Source organism: Centrocercus urophasianus, unplaced genomic scaffold (assembly GCF_019232065.1).
Source record: "Centrocercus urophasianus isolate 14NV4802_14NV808 unplaced genomic scaffold, USGS_Curo_1.0 seq_22, whole genome shotgun sequence".
In the NCBI taxonomy this organism is placed as follows: domain Eukaryota; kingdom Metazoa; phylum Chordata; class Aves; order Galliformes; family Phasianidae; genus Centrocercus; species Centrocercus urophasianus.
In genome coordinates this window covers 1,343,804-1,364,545 of record NW_024884778.1, presented here as the reverse complement: position 1 = coordinate 1,364,545, position 20,742 = coordinate 1,343,804, and the positions used below count along the sequence as shown (strand labels likewise).

Genomic DNA, 20,742 nt, shown 5'->3' with positions numbered 1-20,742 from the left:
ATGTGTCTCTAGTTGTTTTGCCCCCTATTACTTCTTTCTCTGCCAAGTCTCTCCTCACCACCCTGATAATGAGATGCCATACGCACAGATTTCAGGACCAGAAGGCACTGCTCTGTCACTTAACCCAACGTCCTACGCAGCACAGGGCAGCTCCCAGTTCCTCCTGCACCATGCTATTAATGTGGTCCACTCCACAGTGCTCAGCATTGGTCCTGAATGCTGCTCAGTAGAGATGTTAGTTCGTATTGCTCTGCACTGCTCGATCCCTTCCGTGGCTGGTTGAGACCTGGAAACGACCCAGAAGAGATACAGCGTGGTTTGGAAAATGTAATCTACTTGTGCAAATTGCACAGCCCAGGTTTGCCACCTGCCAGTCTTCTGAAGTTAGAAGTGTCCAGGACTGGAAGAGGCTTTCTGCTTGCAAGTATTTTGGGGTCAAAATCCTGAAGTTCAGTAGGGCTGAAGAAAAGAGGATCTGTTTTTTGTTTTGGAAGTGTTTGTATGCGTGTGCTCACAAATGTGTGCAGCCTTTCCTGGTACAACTGTTTTCCGGCCATTTTTGACCTAACGATGTGAGGTGCTTCCTATCCTGTGCTGCTGAAGGCGTTATTTGGAGGAGACCCCATCTGCACGAATGGGAACCTCTGCCTGCCTTTTAAATGTGCTTAAGGCATTTTCACTGCTTCTGTCCTGCACTGTTACTCATTGTTGGGTTTAAAAAAATTAATGAGAAAACTAATCTTGAGGCTTTAAACCTAAATGAAAGTCTGTATTTCCTCAAACCATTTTCCTTTTTTTTTTTTTTAACCTGCAGTGCTGGGTGCTTGAATCCTTTATTTTTTTTATTTCTTTTTTAAGCAAATGAAAATAAAACTTTCATTACCTTTCTATAAGCAAGAAAGAAAAAGGACCAGAACTTCTTCCATTCATCAATAGGTTGAGATGTAACAAGTTCAGGCTTGAGCTGTCAGTGCTGTGGTGGTTTCTGAGGTGGACACATCCACTGTTGAGTCAGATAAAAACAGCCCTGGGAAACACGCACAGCCCGTGTTGGGGAAATGGATGGTACAGGTGTTACAGTCACCGACGGGTCAAATGAAATGCAGTCCTCCTGTTATGGCTAATGATGAGTGGTTTACTTGCCAGCCTTGTAGGAATGGAAACTTAAAAGGAAGAGGGGTTTTTCTGTACAGCAAGTGGAAAGGAACTTTTACTGCTGCTGGTGAAAAGGCACGGCGTTGCGCCCTGCCTCTGCTGCTCATTGCCTTCCAGCTGACAGCTCTCAGCACGGTGCCCTGCAGCTCTGGGCCCTGTGACCCTTCCCAGAGCCACTGCATTTCTTCTGGGTGGAGAACTGAGGGATATTGAGGCATGGGGAGTTTAGCACAATGAACGCTTCCATCTGCATTCCCTTTTCTTGTACAGCATAAGCGAGTGCTTTGCTTTTGCAGTACTGAGGGTAGTGTGAAGCAGCGCGCGGTAGCTCAATAATTCTTTGCTGTTTTAACCCATTTTGTCGTGGAGAATAGCGATTTTGGTATTTGGAGTGTATGTTCTTACTGAAAGGTGGCTGAAGGCCATGGTAATGTGAAATGATCGCTGGAGCCCTGCCAAGGCCTGCAGCTTCTGCTTGCAGATGAGTTTGTGAGGCTGGTCCTGACACGCTGAGCTGTGCACATGTGCTGTCTGGGCTGAAGTGGGAAGGTATAGGAATTTGTTCTTCAGTCTGAGTTGGGAAGATCAAATTGATTTCGTGCTCATTCTTCATCTCTACTGATTTTCAGCCCCAGAGCATCCATGCAGGTTTTATTAACTGGGGCTTATCATGGTATTAGCCTGAGCTTTTGTTCGGAACCTGAAATCCACTTGTAGTCGTGTCCACTTGGCCTCCCAGCTTCTGTCTCCGTTGGAAGGAAGGTGCCCAATTTCCCTTGCAATGTACGTGCTGTTGCTGATAACCCATAAAGAAGGGGGTGGTTTTTGCTCTGCCTCAGAGCAGGTTGTGCTGGTGGTGTCAGGACAATGTGCCCAGACTCACTAATGACTCGATGTAGCTTTCCCAGTATCCAGTCCACAAGCAGCCAAGGGTGTGCTCAGTGGAGCGCGCTGAGCAGGAACTGTGTGTTCCTCTGCACAAATGAGGGTTTTCCTGTTAACTTTTGGTCCTCTGGCTCAAGTACTCCATGCTCCAAGTTAGCCAAGAAAGAAATGGTTTGCATGCTTGTGTGGTTTCCAAGAGAGGTGACAATGCAAGGAAGCGGTGTACCGAAGGCTGTGCAAAGGAGCCAGGAGGAGAGGCTATTAGGAGCAGGACAGAGTGGTTCTCCCTGCCAAGGAGCCCCTGCACGAGGAGCAGGGGAAGGGCTCACTTCATTGGCTCCCTCCTGGGAAGTGGGATCTCACCATATTTAGGCTTTGGGATCCCAGCAGTTTTCTATCCTCTGCTGTGTGTTTCCTAACTGCAGCGGATGTCGGGTTAAAGCCCTGCAGCTGCTCTCCCAGCCTGTGCCCCATTTGTCTGTCTAGTTTGTGTGCCCTCTGGGCAGATGGAGCAGTCAGCAGCGGGCTTAATTGGGTGTTGCTGCATCATCAGAGCCTGATTTCTTAGCCTCTGTTCCTGAGAGGTTAAATCAATTTGCCCACTGTGAAGTAGGCAGTTCCATTTGAATGCTCAGGTCTCTGTTGTACGTCAAAGTTCTTCTAGATGCAAGTTGCTTGTCTTCATCAATGTTTCAATGTGGTCAGTGTTTTAATTTTGAGAAGTTGTTGCCGTTAAGCTTTATATTTCATTACTTGTATTTGGTACTGCATTACTTGTCTTTTATCTTAGGAAAAGTACGTTTCTAGGTTAGAATCCACAGAAAATTTTAAACTGGCATATTAAGTCTCCTAGTGATGCGTAGCATTGGCTGCTTCCCACTGGGGATGCGTGCACTGCGTTCCCGTGATGCGTGTGCTGCTGTTCTCCATGTGCACGTGGCAGATCCTGTGTGTGCAGTGTGAGCACGCTGCCCAACAGCGCAGCTCTGGGTTGAGCGCCCCGTGTGCACCTGCAACGATAGCTTTTAGCTCGTGCCTTTGTGCTTATGCCAAGTAGTTTGGGATGTTCAAGGTATACCTGCTCTGTTTTTAGAACTTAGGAGCATGGTGGGTGGCTGGGAGGGTGTACATGATGATTATGCCATAATTCATTTGTGATGACTCAGGTGCAGTTGAGTGGCTTGCTAGTTCCCTTCCACTAAGTGTTGACCACTAGATTTCTGTAGAGATGAAAGAGTCTTGAAGAATGACTAATTTTTCTGCATTTTACTTTCAAATAGCTGCCGCAGCCTCCAGAAGCAGAAAGCTCCGTAGAGGTGTGTCACCCACCCATATTTGTGCAACAGGCAAATATTGGTGTCTTGAAGTAGTCCTGGTGGAGTGTCTTGTTGCTAGAGAAAAACTGTGAAATGTGTGTTTAAGTGGTGTAGACAGTGAAAAGTATGGTTGGTGTGCTACAATCTGGTACAGCATCAGCAAGATACTCAGAAAATACACAAAAGCATGTAAACCAGTCCCAAATCTTTTGTTCCTGGATGAAGCTAGGGACCCAAAGGACAAGCAGCTTAATGTGTCCTGGGTAGTGCAGGCCTATCAGCTGTTTATCTTATGCTTTTAATAGGGGGGCTCTTAGAGAAGTATCTGCTGAAATCCTCCCTTGGTAGCAGCCAAAGACTTCATTTCTGTGATTCCTTGTAAGGAATTTTGTTTTCCCCTTATCTCACTTTAAAACCTCTGATAAGGAATGGAGCTGATGAAAGAAGTTAGCAGAAGTTTCGCAATTCCAGAACAGCCTGGTGTCCTGTTTGAAGGGCCGCAGTGAAATAATTAATGGCCCCTTCACTGCATGAAGATCCCCAGCTCTTTAGTGACCTGCTGTAGGCACTTTTTGTTTTCGAGACATCCCAGCATCAACTGGGATGATAAGACATAAAAATCTGTGAAATCTCAGCTCGTTTTGGAATTAGGGGGATGCCCAGAAGTTATGTCAGTAGATTTTACATCTGGATCCTTCATGAGTACAAATCCAAGTGAAACAATACAGAAGTCTTAATCTAGGAGTATATTGATTCTCTGTTTGTGTTTTGAAATTACAAAGGAAAAAATGCAGACTGTGATGCTTTAAACCTTTGTACATGCAATTTTTGTGGAATTGTGTTCAAATCTAAGTTGCAGTTCTCAGTGGTCACAGAACGACTTTGAGATGCTTGGAAGATGGCTTCTGGTTTAAGATGGGTCCCTGCATAGCGTGGTTTCAGAATGTTTCAGTGTTTTCAGAATGCTTTAAAGCAACAAGAACGTGAATGTATTACTGCTTTACAAGGTGGAAGTTCCAATCTGTACTAAGTTCCCGAATATTTGCTCCCTTTACATATTTCTCATCTGAAGTGAGAGAGATTTTATTTGGAAATCTACACGTGCCAAGGGGCTTTGTTTAATATATCGGTGAAGTCCTTGGCTTTGGGATGAAAAACCCATAGGTTTTGGCAAGGGCTCCCCATGATCAGATGCATTCAAGTGCCTTCACTTCCACCAGAAGTGTGTGTAGAGTGGGAAGGGAGTGTTTGTGTGTGTGTGTACACGTGTCTGTGTGTGCATGGACATAATGCATGGTCTGAGCTCTGACAAACTCTCATGTGGTACCTGTACAATTAGATAGACTTTGTGTTTCCTTTAAATCCATGAGAATGCCTTGGCACACGTGCATGCCATGTAGTCTGCTGGCCGGTGTCAGAGCAGACGGATTGAGTACTGTTGGAGCTAGGGAAGGGCTCATGTGTTGTTCAGTTTGTCAGTTGGTCTTTCTCATCTCCCCCTTGCCTTCAGCCGTGACTTCCCTTAATATTTTCCATGAGTGCAAAGATGTTAGTGTCTCTTTAGTGTTTTTCTGCTTTAAAAGGAAATTTTTACATGCACAGCAGCAGGAGCTTGATCAAAGTCTACCACAGAGGCAACTGGAGGATCATAGAAGGGTATGTACAGCAGTCAAGCGTGTTCAGAACTAATCCTCTACCTTTTCTTTGCGAACAGTGAAGTAATGTAAGACACTTCTGTGGTTATCTGCTCGTTGTCAGCCTGTTGAAGTTAGCAAGGCTAGCAGCAGTGTTTACAAAACGGGGCATCTGGGCAGCTCCTGTTGTATTCTGAGGAAGGGTGAGGCTGGGCTGCTTGGGATTCAGCCTCGAATCCTGCTCTGGTCACGCTTACAGCACCCAGTGGTGCCAGTGGAATTTGCCTGTTTGGCCCCACCTGCCCTTTCATAAAGAACGAGGCTGACAAGTTGACGTTGTTAATACATGTATTAATTTCTTCTACTCTCTGCTAGGAGCAGCAACTGATAAGTGCTTCACTCTTAAACTGTATTAAAGATTTACTGTTTCAAAGTCATAACAGGTTTTTGATAACACCTGATCTGTGCACTGCATCTGTTTTACTGACATATGTTTCATCGTGTTTGTATGCTGCTTACTGTTGGTTTACCTTGAAGATGCATGCAGATAAAACTGAATGCTTCTGGATTTCTTTAGGTAGCATATTTGGTTTTCCTTACTGCCACCAGACATCTGATGTGTTTGCATATTGTACACATCGCAGTGCCATAGAACTCAACACGATGGCTAGGAAGGAAAGCCCGGAGGCAGTCCCAGGAGCTGGAGTTACCCCCTGCGCTCAGGATGCGGGCAGCTCGCTAAGCAGCACTTCTTGTAGTCACATGTGTGCTCTGATCTTCATAGCATTACTACAAAGTGGTGATCTCTGTAGTACTGTTACCAAGGAGTAGAAACTGCTGCTTTTAAATGCCGGATGCTGAGACAGCCACTAGTCAGCTTAACAGAAAAGGCAATGGGAGAGCAGCTTGGGTTTGGCACGGGGCGCTGTAAGTATCAGGTTTCCTTTTAATCAGTACCCGTGTGGAAGGAAGATGTAGTTCAGGATTTTTTTGCCTGTCTTAGCCTTGTTCTGTCACATATCCTTCCTTACCTGCCAGACTGAGACAGGAAGGGTGAGTAAAGCACTCCGTCATGTGCTAAATGCTGTCATGTAGTCAGTCACTTGCTCCTTGGGGATAAGTTTGCTTGAGCTTTTGAGCTAGTCTCTTGCCTCTCCTACATGTTCACAATTTGGCCCAAGCAGTGATAGGAAGCGTATGCCCTTGGAAAAGCTCTGATATTTTCTTCTCCTCTTACTTCCAAAAGAACCTTTTTTTTTTTTTTTTTTTTTTTTTAAACTTTTGGAAGCAGCTGGTTGGAAAGCTCTGCTAGAGCTTTTCTGACATCTCATCTCCCTGCCATTTCCCCCGTCCCCATCTGATTCCATAAAATGCAGTTCCTGTGCTGCTGCTCTCACAGTGATGGGCGGTAGGAGCAGCTCTGCTCTGTGAGCAGCACGGCTGCCAGCAGACAGCAGCGATCCCAGCCTGCTGTGGGGACACGTGGGGTCTCTTGGCCTGGGAGTGACATTAGCGGGTTGCTAGATCAGGTCCCAGCAGGCTTTTGTCTCTGCAGTGCACCGAGTACAAGGCTTCACCTAACTGACATTTTGGCTGTGCTAGCTCCGTATCAAAAGCAGTCTGACCGTGGCAGTGCTGGGTCTGTATGACTTAGCTGATGCACGTCTAAGCTGTGTGGTTAAACACATTTACTTGTGTTTTAAGAGCCTCTAGTGAGAGCTGAAAAAGCAAGGCTTCACTTGCACGATAGCTAATACTCAGCCCTCTATTGGATGATGGCCTGAATTTATATGCAGACAACTAATTTAATTTGAAATACAACTGAAAATAAGCATCAAACGTTTTGCAAATGGAGAGGAAGATACTGTAGCTTATCCTAACGGATGTTCAAATTTAAATGCTTGGTGGCTAGTTCTGATCTTTGGGGCTCCTTATAAAGTCCCTTTGTCCCCTCTGTGTCGCTGGCACTGCTGCAGGCACAGCACGCGCCCAGCAGCAGAGCAGCAGCTTGCTGTTAAATAATCGCCCGCCTTCCTGAATGCACAAAGGCCTTACATAAGTCTGTCAACCCAAGTGCAGCGTTTCTGTATCTGCCTCTTGCCAGCAGTACAGCCAGCTTTTGTACAGCCCTCTCAATTACTGGGGACTCTTGCAAAGGCTGAAATGAGCACAGAGCGAGCTCTGTGGGCTAACATTCGACCTGGGAGGTGCTTTGCTCTCCCTTGACTTGTGCTGATGACAGCAGCGCGTGCTTCGTGCAGACATCCCTGGGATGTCAGGGTCACCCAAGGAGAGGCGCCCCGCGGCGCTGCGCTCATGTGCTCGGCTGCTGGCTGCTGTGTGCGGTGGGAGCTGCAGGGCTGTGCCTGCAGTGGGGCTGGCAGCCCTGCAGTGACCAACGCCGGAACCACAGGAGGGGACGGTGCTGGGGATGCAGGGTCACAGAGCTCCTTCTGATGTTAGTTTTTCTCTCGTCCTCTTCGTTTTATGCTGGCGCTGTCAACGTTCCACTTGTTGACATTGAAACCTGAGACAATAATTCTTAACTAAAAAAAGGAAAAAAAATGAATGTAAAAAGTCTCTTAGAGAATAAAATCTGACCAGAAAGCTTTAGGATGAAACCTGGACTGCCGCCATTTGCAGCGCTAGGAACCCTTAGTCTCATTGGAGACAGACGTGGTGTCCCAGGTGGCCCCAGAGCGCCGGGAGGTGTGGGGTGAATTCCTCCAAATCTCTGGGATCTCCGTCCCCCTCCACTGCTGCACGCAGAGCAATGGCAGGGCGGTGCTCTTGCTGTGACTGTTGCTCATTCACCTGTTCCTTAACCTCAAGTCATGCTCTCCTTGTCCTCTCTGAATCAAGGGCGAGGCGCTCCGGCAAGTTTTGGTCAACCGTTACTATGGCAACGTCCGGCCGGCGGGACGGAGGGAGAGCCTCACCAGCTTCGGCAACGGGCCCCTGTCTGCTGGCAGCGCCGGCAAGGCCGGGGCAGGAGGTGGGCTGGGGGCAGGCGGGCTGCTGCGGGGTCTGGAGGTGGGCAGGGGGGACGGAAGCTGGGCTGTCAGATGTCTGTGTGTCTCCATCACCCAATGGTGCCTTACCGCCTTTTCCTTCAGGCTTTTCCTCTGCTGTTCTGTTTCTACAAAATTCACAAAAATAAATAAACGAAAACCCCAATAAATTGCTCGTAGATGGAGAAGAGCTCGTACCTCCGTGCCTTTCCCAGCTTTGTGAACTTGGGCAGAGCGTAGTTTTTAAAAAGCCCCACTCAGTGGGTTTTGCCACTACGGACCACAGGGTAACCCTGTTGCAAGCCATCAGCAACAAACAAGTGCATAAAAACTGGCCCTCCAATTGAAATTGGGATGCAGTAACATTTGCTCTTGCACAGCACTGCCTGCTGTCATACTCCTTTGTTTTCTAGATCATTTTGCTTCAGTTCTCAATCTCCCTGTCTCCTCCACCAGCTCCTGTGTGCTTGTCTTGTTTGCCCTGTTTATCCATCCAGTTCTATGTTTCTGTAATTGTACGGCATGGCACTGGCATTGCCATCTGCTCAAATTTGTCCTGCCTTCTCTCTGTCACCTCGCTGGTGCTGCAGAACCTTCATCTCCTTGTATCCCTTGGTTCTCTTTTACTTTCAGCTTTTCATACATCAGCCCTCTTTCCAGCTTCTGCTGTGAACGAAGCTAGCTGTGGCAGTAGCTATTTCTCCTCTCCAGCCCAGGCTGTTCTCCTCAGGGACAGCACCCACCTGCTTCGCACGTATTGCCGCAGTGTTAAGTGCCCATCACACAGTGTGTCCTACCTGTGCTCTTAGTTAAAAAACAAAACAACAACCACAAAAAACCCTTCCTTGCAGAAATGCTGGATGTTGAGTTCGTCAGTGTTAAAAAATGGGTGCAACTTGGGATAGTTCACCATTTAACCAGAAGAGAGGTGCCATCACTTCAGGGTGGCAGGATTTGAATCTTAGGCTATCATCATCACTTTGTAGGAGGAAGCTCTGGATCGAGTTCAATGAGCCGAGGTGAGATGAGTTTAGCAGATGTTCAGTGTCATCTGGATAAAGAAGGTGCATCCAACCTGGTCATAGACCTCATCATGAATGCCACCAGCGACAGAGTCTTCCACGAGAGCATCCTACTCGCCATTGCCCTTCTGGAAGGAGGCAACACTACAATACAGGTAGGAAAATGGAAAGTATTAATCTTCTGACTAAAACGTGTTGGGAAGGGAAATGTTTTTGAGATCCAGGAAACCTGAGGAGGTTTAAGCAATGGAAGGGGAAATGACTAAATGATCTTTGACCTGTAATTAAGGGAAATACCAGTGCCTGCCATGCAAAAGTAAATTTATTAAATGTTTGCATGGGCACTAGGTAATTGAGGTATTTCCCAGGGCAATATGGAGGAGTGAACGTGTAACAAAACAGCTTTGTAGTGTACATCAATGTGACTGCTTTTATGAGTAAGTTTTAAGCAACTGCAAGATGCTTTGGGACTCTTACAACTATAGGTCCTAAATTTCAGATCAGAATTAAAGATAACACTGCGTGGTAAATTCCAAACTACCACTGTTCTCCTGTAATCATGCTGTGCTTCACTGCTGTGTTTTAAATCAGCGTTTGTTGTCCCTATGTGAGAATTGCATTTGCTATGGATTCTAGTGAATATCCAGCAACTGGCTCATTGCATTTGAGATATGGTGTATTCTTCCAAACAGGAAGAAAGTGTTACTTTGGCAAAATAGCCTACCCTTATTGATTATGTAGTATCTTATTCTGGCTTTTTATTGCAGACAGTTTGTTCCAGACGTGGACAATGGCCCTTACATAGAGCTATTCTTGACTGATTTCCCCTTTCCTTGCCCTGCTGCCAGTTGTTTCACATCTCTGAAGGCAACAATCAGTGATTTGTTTAGAAAGGTCGATTTTACAGGTTGTTCCTTTCAGAGAGAAGACAGATCCAAGCATTTGATATACATACAGATTTAGGCTTATAATTTGATGCCATTTGTGCTGCTGAGGAACAATTGTTTAAGAACTTAAAGATAAAAGAAAACCCAGATAGCATTTTCAGAACAGGACTAAGAAAACCTTATATACGTGACCCTTCTGATCTCTGTATAACATCACCACCTCTATGGTCCTTTACTTGTTTTTCTGTTCTGAAAACCACACTACCCAAAATCCACAGCCATTCTCTGGTGTCATTGCAGCAGATAGGTGCCCCTGCAGTGGTGACATTATTTTTGCTGGACCCTCCGTGGCAGCTATTGGAATAAATGTTTCAACAGATTGAAGGCAGCGTTCCACATTGTGCTCAATCTAATGTAACTGTGGGCTGTAGCCAAAACGGACGTTACTGTTTTTGTTAGCTCTGTTTGTCCCCTTTTTGTATGGCTTGTGCAGCTGTGGAGTGAGCTGAACTGAGTTGCTGATTGTTGGGAAAGCAGCCTGCCAGCAAAAGCAGATCCAGTGCCATAGAAAAGGTCTCCTGACTGGAGATGCGCAGCTATGCTGTCCTCTGGGTAGCAGGAGGTGGTGAGACTTGGTGAAGTGTAACATGAGGCTGAATTCTGGGAGGTTATAATAAATGATTATGATTAAAACCGCCAGTTACATCTACAGTACCATCTTGTTTTCACACAAACCTCTGCTAAGAGAAGAGGGAACCTTTTAGGGTTCCTTCATCTCTTCACTCTGTAATCAATCAGTGCCCTCTTTTTTCCCTGTACATGTGCTCTCAAGTGAAGTTTTTGCAGAAGATAAAGTGGGAACAGAGCATTTGAAATCCTCTACCATCTTAAAATACAATGACAGAATTAACGCTCTTTGGGGAGAATCACAGGTAGCCTCAGGTAACCTCACACTGTCATGCTGGAAGGAAAAACAAATTCTACACCAGCCTGAGATGGAGAGAGCCTTTGCTTGTCCTGGAATCCAGAGCTAATGGAGTGAGCAGAGCCACTTCCTGCTGTGCATGTGTCTCTGTTGGAAGTAGATTCTTAGCTCATCGGGTCAAAACAAATAGGGAAATGTTCCATCCATCTCCAAAGACACCTCTTTCACCAAAAAAGCAATTTTTTTTTTTTTCAGTTTGCATTTGCAGTCTATAACTGCAGGTTGGGAGTCTGTGAAATAGCTGTGGTTAGGAGCAAGCTGTTGGCATACAGTGGTTACAGAAGATCACGTCCGTGTGTCGCAGTCCTGCCAATTTCTGCTGTGCTGTTGCCTTTATAGAAGTTACTTCCGCTGAACCAGAATAACTGTTTTCCATCCTTTCCCTTTGGGAATAAGTGTTCTGTGGCTGCCTTTACCTTGTCCTGAACAGCCAGCAGTTGCTTTGTGTGTGTGTGTGTGTGTGTGTGTGCCCTGACAGGACACTGGGAGCTGGGGGTTACAGATCTGCTGCTTTGCAGAACAGAATGTTTTAGGAACCACATCGCTTGGTGACGCCAGCAGCTGGTGCTGCAGACTGTGAGGTCTTGGCACACCCAGCAGCTCTTACTCTTGCATGCAAAGTACAGATGAGATTTTATTGAAAATATTCTATGAAGTGAATATTCTATCAGGGTAGATATTCTATGCTATAACAATCCAGTGACCTAATAGCAAAAGGCAAAAAAGGCTTATCCGTGCTCAGAGGGGTTCCCTGACTTATCTCTGCCTAGATTAACCTGCTGATAGCTAGTGAGTTCCCTGAGGCCCTGCTTTGCTTGCCTGGTCTCCAGCATCGTCAGGCCCATGGAAACTTCCAAAACTTTAGTCAAGAGTGGCACTTACTCAGCTCTCTCATCTTTCAGTAGTAGTTGAGTCATGAAAGCCAAGTAAATAAAACTTTAATGTAGGCAAACGCCAACCACAAAAGTTAATTTCTGGGAGAACAGCTGGCTCAACACCAGTGAATCAAAGTGAACGTGCAGGCTTGCTCTTCAGTAAAATCACCATTTCAGTTCCGTATGCCTCGCAGTAATTGCTGAATGATATTCAAGTTAAACTGGCATCTTGACATGGTAAAGTCATGGAACCAAAGCTTTTCTCTCTTCAGGTTAGTAAGACAGCATAGCTGCTCACCTCGCTGGTGGGGAGTCTGCCTTTGCATGGGGTAGTTCCTAGCCTGCACAGCTGCACATCTAGCATATTTTATGAAGCAGTCTTTCACTACAATACAGATTTAATGACAGTATGGCAGTGTGGTGCTCTCCTGTCTGGTAAGACTTATTTTCTTACAGAACAGGCTGCAAATTTTTTTCTTGGCTTATGGAAACTAGACGTGCTTGTGAGACTGGATGTGTTTATAGAAATTAACCCAGTACTCTGTGATGCTTTGTCCCAGTCGTTCTCCCATTGATGTTCATGCTGTACATTTTGCATATAAGGTAGGGCTGCACAACCTCTGCAACCTGCAGCGTGGATTTTCTGAAATTCTATGGCAGTTGCCAGTATGTGTCAGTGGCAGAGTCATCTGCAGTCATCGGGCTCATAATCGTTCAGTTTCATCAGATACGTTTGTCATTGTGGCAGTCAACCTGGCCAAGTCGGCTCACGTTGGCACTGTGTTCTAACACAGTTTGTTGTCATTTCACTTCATTTTTTTGTTATTATTAGCAGCTTTTCATTTGTAGGATTCTGAATAAGTTCGCTCTGTGCTGTATTTGAATAATTTTTGCTAAACTTAACCTGCTTATACCTACAGTCCTTTGAGAATAGGAAACTAGTGGGATCAGGACGGGTTACGTAAAAAGGCTTTGACAGCAAAGCCAGAAATGCGTTGCCTCTGCACGGCATTTTCCTAACTCCAGGTTTTCACACGGGAAATGAGTTCAGCCTGAAGTTAAGCAAAAGTCTGCAGTGACACACAGGAACTGCACATGACGACTGTAATGTGGTTAATAATGGGAGTTCCCGGGTAACTCCCATGAGCTTTAGTGGGAGAGCAGATCCCGGTGATGCTGGGAAGGGATAACTGGAATAGGTGTTGCTGTTTCATTAAGTGCACGCAGGGCCGATATTAAGGCTAGGCAAAGTAGGTGGTTGGCAACTCCAGCAGAAAAGCAAATTAGAAATGTTCCTTATAATAATTGGCAGGAGTGATTTTTATTGTATTGTTAAGAAAATTAATATGGAGGAGAAGCAGGATGAGAAAAGTAATTCCTGGTTTATCTTAGGTTAGAGGCCAAGAGGACAGCACACACGTTACACCAAACTGCTCTGCTTTTTTCTTGTAAGGGCTGAACTGTTTGGGGAGAAAGACAGAGAAGTCTTTGCCCACTTAAAGCTCTCCAGATGGAAACTTTTAGAAGTTTGTTGTTGTTTCTAGCTTTTGGTGCATCTTAGAAACCCTGGGAGTGCTTTGGTAACAGAAGCACTCATGGGGGGCAGCAGCTGGGGCAAGCAGGATGGCTGCTCCCCCTTCAATGGATGCCTGCCCTCATTTGTAAGGAGACAGAAGTGGAGATGGGACTGCAGGGTCAAGGCCAAGCAGCAGGTTAACTTGACGAATGCTACTGTTCACTGAACTGAAAATTACGTAAAACCTTTTATTAATTTATGTAACCCTCAGCATTCGCCTCTAGAGAGCTCACATCAGCGCTGCAGGACGGGCAGCCCTGGCAGGATGGGTGCCCTTCACCTGGGTGCTGCCGGCTGGCACGTGGAGCCTGGCTCTGCAGGAGCAGTGGGGCCATTGCTATTGCTTGTAGGCACGCTTAGCACTGAGCTCCTTGGGAAGAGATCAAAGGATGGCCCATTCCATGCACAGACTGCAACGCGGCGAGTTTTCCTCTGTTACAGCAATCTCAGCAATGAATGACAGTGGAGAAAATTGTTGAAGACTTCTGTAACACTTCTCTCAGCTTCCGGATACAAATTAGAAGCACCATGTATTTTTCTTCCCCTCCGTGGAGTTTTGGGTTTCCTTCATCTGTGAAAGGTAATGACAAGTCCCTTACATAACAGCCTCTCCATGGAGACTTCGGTCCACTGGTTTAATTAGGGATCTTCTTGAAAGTTAGATTACATGACAAACTGCCCACATGCACCTGTGGGTATTTTCAGGAAGGGAAAGTACCTGAGGTCGATAACTTCAGCTTAAGCAGTTTTAGTGCTGCCCCAAAGCAGTGTGATGCAGAGCTGCCGGTTGGAAGCACAGTGGTGCCTTTCCTCACCCCTTCATGCACATGGCTTCCCAAGGTGGGCTGCAAACGCAAAGTGAACGGGGTCAGTACTCAAGGAAAAAGTGATTATTTTTCAGGAAAGAAGTGGGGTTATGTGGCTCTGTTGCAGAATTAGCAGCAGCTGGCTTCTCAATCCTCTGGTTTCATAGGAAATACAGTTTTGGTGAAATGGTGGACTGACATGGCTCTCTGGCCTCCAGCTCTGTCTTGCACTATAATACGTGTGCTTCAGCTTGATTGACTTTACTCCTCATGTACTGCCACCAGCAAGAAAGCTCCTGCAAAATGGATTGTGGTTTCCATTGTTAAATTTGGTACCTCACTGTCCAACAAGGGTTGATGGTTATTGAGCAATTGCCTGTTTGAATGAAAAGCAATTGAATCTGGATTGCCCAATTCCTAGTTGTATTGCTGGTCATAGGAAAGAAGCAGATACCAAGTGAACCAAGCTGCTACGTAGGCTCAGGGAGAAGACCTCCCCAGCTGGTGTGCATTGTGTTGGTAGTAAGGGAAGGAAGCGCTGAGGAGCACTGAAAACATTCCAGGTGTTGGCCTTGTGCTGAGAACAGCATGTGGACTCCATGGAAATCTCACAAGCTGAGTGCAGCTGCTTCTGTTGGTCACTAATACCTGAGGATAACCCTCCAGAAGCTGCTGCTGGGAGGTGCAAGCTGTTGCCTTCTAAAATCAGGAGAAAACTTTGCAAAATAATACAGAAGTGTTAGTGATGCAGAACAGAGATGTGGTTACAAAATAGTGTTTTAGATTTGGCAGTTTGGGTTTGTTTTAACCAAATTTACTACTTAATCTTTATAAGGACCTGCTTCAGGCATCACACCGAGCTGTGGGCTGTGGCCTAGAGAGGGAGCTCTCTGAAACAAAGCACGATGCAAATCCAGACCCCATAGTTACCTTCCAAAACAAGGCGTTGCACTTGCACTAGCAATTAAACTAGCGCTGAGGAAATCCACCTCCTGATGCGCTGTTGATTGTCATGGGTGTGAGGAGACTTCAGATTGCAAGCCCTTGGGCACACGGTCTCTTTCACGTGTGTTTTCATGCATTTAGCACAGTGAAAGCTAGGATCTCCCCTACCATTACACCCCACCATGTTGAAAACTAACAAGACCTGCTAAGAATGCACCGAGAGCCAAAAGCTATTAGGGGGCCTTGTCTTACAATGATGATTAATTGTCACTGGGGGCAGCAGTATGCCTGGATGAGGCTGAAGGTGGATGAAGTGAGATTGCTGTGACAGCGCTTGGAGCCTTTATATGTCAGTCATGGCTGATACCCCTTGGGGTATGTTGGAGCCACAGAAGTTTTGCATTACTCTGTGCTGGCAGCCTGTCTGGATATCCCAGGGGACCTATCCTGTGGCTCTCCCTTGACGTTCAGATGAGGTTCTGGTGCTCCAAGAAGTAGGGATGTAAGTCAGCGATTCTCCCTGTTCTCTCCATGGAATCCAAACCCAACTTTTAAGATGATCCCTAGCAGGATTAAAGTCCTCCACAAGCAGGCAGAGGCAAGCTATTCAGAAAAACAAGGTCATGCTGCCTTTTTTTTTTTTTCTTTTTGGTAAGCACAGGAATCAACAAAGAGATGTTATATAACTTCTATTTATATCCCACTTGCTCACTAGCTGCAGGCACACACGAGTAGCTGAGGAGGGAATTTAATGAGCTCTCAGGGCTTGCTCACCTTCCAGAGCTGGTAGGAGCCAGCTTGTTTTTGAAGTGCGTCAGCAAATGAAACTGGTGGTGGGTGGGTGGTTTGGGTAGGTGGACTGACTTGTTGCTATGGTTTTCTTTAATTCCTCTGTCTCTCAAGAAGATCTTACACGTTTTTTTTTTTTTCTTTTGGGGAGTCTGCAGACTTCCTTGTTTCTCACACCTACACGCAGCTCGCTGGTTCACCAAGGAAGTGGGATTCGTGCTCCTGCCACACAAGAGCTGTGCACAGATTAGCTGTGTGACCCGCCGGTGCGTGCTCGCACATGCACACAGGAGGAACTCAAATAAGGCTCCGTGCTGAAAGCGGGTCAGGCCCCCAAGTCTCCCACGCTGTGGAAGCCATCTGCTCCCTGTTCAGAGGGATCCGCAGCGGGCGGAAGGCACGGCTCTGCCTGCAGCTCCTGCAGTGTGCCCTGCTCCCCTCTGCTCGCCTGGCGTCACGCTGCTGTCCCCTGGGCTGGCTGTGAGGGCATGCCCTGCCCTTGGCTCTGCTTTGACTCTCCTTGAGAAATGATGGAATTGCATCAAGCTTTTGAGCGTTGCAGCAGGAAGACACATAGGGGATAAGGGCTCTTCCTGGTATGAGCGATGGAACTCTGCTGCTGCTTTCATTTAATGTTTGTTGGGAAAGATGAGGGCTTGCACAGGCTAGGTTGTGTATGTCCACAGCCACCAAAACCTTTGGGCAATCCCCAGATGAGAGCGGCAGGGCTGCATGTGGATGCTTATAGCAGAGGGGGTTGGTCATGCTATGGAGAAAACAGACTGGAAGTCCCCCTTCTGCTTTCATGAGAAAGTTTGTTTCATAGCTTGCAAGGAAAAAAAAAAAAATCCAGTCATTGAGCATTGAGATGTTCCAGCAGATTTTCCTTATGGGTTTATTTCAAACTGTGACGTATGTTCATCATGAAATATTTGGTGGTTCCTTAAGCTACAGTAGGCTGATGATATCCATCAGTCATGTCCCAGAACGGTGGATCTTCAGTGAGCCAGGATGTGGAAGACTTTGGGAAGAGAGGAGCTCAATTGTATTAATAACTGCATGAGATGGGTGAGAAAGAAAAAGTTAGGTTTCAATTCTGTGATGCATCTGGGCAGAACATAAAGAGTTGGCGTTTGTGCTTAATTCCATGCTTGTGTTAGCAAAGCAGTTCCCCTTCTTCAAATGTGGCTGCTTTGAAGTAGTCCTGCTGTAAGGAATGGGATGGGAGGGGCAAGCAAGTTCTGCAGCCGTGGGTTAGCACAGAAGTTTTGCATTACTCCGTGCTGGCAGCCTGTCTGGATAGCCCAAGCAAGTTAACAGCCCCATAATAATTTCTCTTTAGCGTTGGAATAAAATGTCCTGAACGGAAGCCAGAGAGCTGATCTTCCTCTTCTGTCTGGAGGGACTTTCCTCTTTGAAATATCCCTGACTCGTCAGCTTCATCGGATATTTTCTCTTCACTGACATTAGAGAAGCAGGGAGGGAGATGACAGCGGCTCACGGGGATTCATGTGAGGCGCTTGCTGGGGCTTTGCTTCTCCTTATTTATTCGTAATCAAATGTCTGTTTTCCTGGGGAGTTCTTGGGAACCTGCTCAGATGGGCTGGCGGCGGCTGCGCTCTGTTGGAACAGCTTTGTGAATTGCAGAGGGTGTGGTGCAGAAAATACTGCGGCCTCGCAGGATGACGGCGAGCTCTGGGCTCTGCAGCCAAACGCTTTCCTAAAATCAGGCCACCCTCCTTCGGGAAGAAGCGCATATCTGAACAGATGTCTCAAATCCAGCACTTGCTAATAGGTTTTGGTTATATTTCACACAACACCATCATTCAGATTGCGTACCGTCCACCCGTAATCACTGAGCCTGGAAGGAAAGCCAAGCTGTCTTGTGCAAAGCAAGCCAGCAACTGTGCCTCTTCCAGACAGCAGAGCAGATAGCTGCGCCTTTGGGCAAATCCAGCTGGCAGGTGCTGGAGAACGGTGTGCTGAGCAGAGGGGTAACACAGGGTAAGCCCTTGGATGGCATGAGCTGGAAGCGGGCTGCTTTCAGCTGGTTCTGATTCTCCATTTAGCAGCACTTTGCCGGGTACAGCTTTGCTCATTGTGAGGTGAATGCGCTGTGAGTTGGGTCTGTGTTTGTAAGGCGCTCACAGCCTCGCTCGTGTCACTGCTGTGCCTGTATGCACTGTGGGGTTGTCCCATCCCCATAGTCCTGCTGCCCTGAGCTCCCTGTGCTCAGCTGAATCATCAAATGGCTTAGGTTGGGAGGGACCTCAAAGACCATCCATATCTAAACCTGCCATGGGCTGGCTGCCCTCAGCTCAGACTGCACAGGGCTCCATCCGTGGCCCCTGGCACATCCAGGGATGGGGCACCACAGCTCTGGGCAGCACTGTCAGAGCCTCACTGCTCTGAGTGAAGAATTTCTTCCTCATATCTAACTGAAATCTACCTTCTTTTAGTTTAAAGCCTTTCCTCCTTGTCCTGTCACTATCAGACCGTGTGAAAAAGTTCTCTCCTCTTATGAGCCTCCCATCAAGTACTGGAACAGGGAGCTGATCTTCCATTCATCTTTGGGGATTGTGTCTTCCGTGTCAGAAATCGTGGAAGGGAAAGCACAAGAGGTGAAGTGGTAATCCTAAGCAATGCACCTTTTCTTTACTGCTTTTTTTTTAATGTAATTCTAGAACCAATATTTTCAATGGTTTACAAAAGAGAAAGGACTGCCAAAAAAATAACAATCATTGAAAATGTAATGAATTCTGAGTGAAACAGCAGCGAGCAAGATTTGTGGAAATATTTCTTCAGTTTGGCAGAAAAGAAAAAGATGAAAGGGTGAGCATTTAATAGTGTCTATACATGATGTGAAGAGAAGATACCAAGTACCTGGGATGGCCATGGAAAGAACATAGACTTAAAAGATAATAATTTAAAAAAACAGACAAACAAAATAATGGCTGGAAATTGACATGAAAGTAGCTTAATCACACATTTCTAACAGTTGCTAACCTATATTTCATCACCTCTAACGCCTTCTCAAGACAGGATGCTTTTCTTGAATAGCTGCATTGTTTGAACTCCACTTGAGTCCCTCTTAGTGAGCAAGACCTAAGGGGGCTGATGGTGCTCAGGGGTGGGCTGGGCTGTAGCTAATAAATACTCTGGCATTTAAACTTCACCTTTAATTTCTTAAATCGGTCACTTGTCTCTCAGCTTTGCTCCTGCGAAACGTTTTGCATAAATTGGTGAAAAAGAAAAGTCATAGAAAACAGAGAAAACGATTGCTGGTGTTGGTATTTACTTAGTGTCTCTTTTTTAGCTCCAAGGCAGCATGCTGGAGTTGTGCAAGGGGGTAATTTTACTGCATGAGGGGTTGTGGTTGGATTTCTTCAGGAGCAGAGCTGGGCGATGGGGAGAAGGAAGGACAAGTTGTTGTGCAGGTGCCCTGGTACCCCTCGTGGTGCTGGTTTTACTCCTTCGGTGGCTTAATAGACTGCTTTGGGTGTCACAAGGTGTCTGCTCAGCATGGCAGTGCAGATCTGCCACACTCATGCAAGACATAGAACTTGCAGACCTTCATGTGGGGAGCTTTTCCCTTTGTGTTTCTGTGCAGTTAAACAAAGTTCTTTCCATTGCCCAAACGAAAGCTGCGAAGTTATTGCTGGGTGGGTTCATGTAGGTGTCTGTGCTTTAAAAATGTACCCTCACCTACTCTGACCTAACGCTGTGTGAGAAGCTGTGTGCTTCATGTGAGTGCTTTGGAGTTTTTCCTCCTTTTTCTCTAGTTAATTGCAGCCACATTATCTGTTTTCTGGTTGCTGTGCTGCGGGGTTGCATTGCGTTTCATTGAGGTGCATTACTTGGAAAGCTGCGTTTGCTGAATCCAGCACTCATAAAACAAACCTCATGCTCCTCTCTATGTTCATGCGATGTCTTGTGTTTAACAGCAACAACCGGTAGCAAAACAAAATGTAGTCTCATTCTGCACGGCGTTGGAGCTCAGTAAGAGCAGAGAACTGGTCCACTGCCAGTTCCTCGGCTACAGGCCGTGCTCATACCTCTGCTCCTTTCAGGGCCTCGGGTGCCTCGTGCTGGGACAGCCCGCTATGGCTGTGGCAGGGGCACGCTGCCCTGCCCTGTGCCAGGGCTGCCTCCAGGAAGTCACGCTTGGCTGTAGCGTTGCACTCGTCTCTCAGCAGGCCCTCCAAGTTCTGTCCTTCTGAAATATGTATGAGCAGAGGTTGCTGGTCTTTATCCTTGCCCGTGGCAGAGGGTTGGAACTAGATGATCTTAAAGGTATCCTTCAACCCAAACTGTTCTGAGATTCATGTTCCCAACTTCTGTTCTAGTACACCAGCCAGCCTTGTGGTTCAGTGACTCTGCAAGCCAGGATCCTGGCATGCGATAAGGTAGAATGGCTGCTCTATTTCTGGTTTTAAAAAGGAGATTTTCTCAGTTTTTGGTTTGAGGCTGTGTCAGGAAATAAAATTTAGGATTTCTACCTTAATTATCATCACCAGTTACCTGTTGGAACACAATTTCCAGGATCATACTACTTAAAGTAGGGTATCTTTGGTAGCTGGCATGTGGTTGATACGTATGTGTGAACTGACCTAAACTGAAACAGTCGTGTTGTGACAGCCATCAAATGCACGCACAGCACGCACAAGAATGCTTTACTGGAAATGTTTGTTTCATTTGTTTTTTCTCTGAAGTGCAGTGGAAAGTCAGTTAAGAAGCTTGAAAAGATGACAAAAATCAAACCTGTCAGCAAGTCACGGCACTTGCGTGCAAGGTGGTTCTTCAGCGTGGTTCTTTAGAAAAAGGCTTTTGTTCACTATGGGTTCATCACAGGGAAA

General features: G+C 46.4%; 1 protein-coding gene across 3 annotated transcripts in view; it reads left to right on the top strand.

Moving 5' to 3' along the window:
• The window catches only part of ITPR1 (inositol 1,4,5-trisphosphate receptor type 1), a 149,006-nt gene that overhangs the window by 83,500 nt on the left and 44,764 nt on the right, over positions 1-20,742 (top strand). For all 3 annotated transcript variants that reach the window (XM_042823314.1, XM_042823315.1, XM_042823316.1), the window contains 2 exons: positions 7,853-7,985; positions 8,988-9,178. In XM_042823314.1, coding sequence (XP_042679248.1) covers positions 7,853-7,985; positions 8,988-9,178 — 324 coding nt within the window. The remainder of the gene's footprint in view (positions 1-7,852; positions 7,986-8,987; positions 9,179-20,742) is intronic.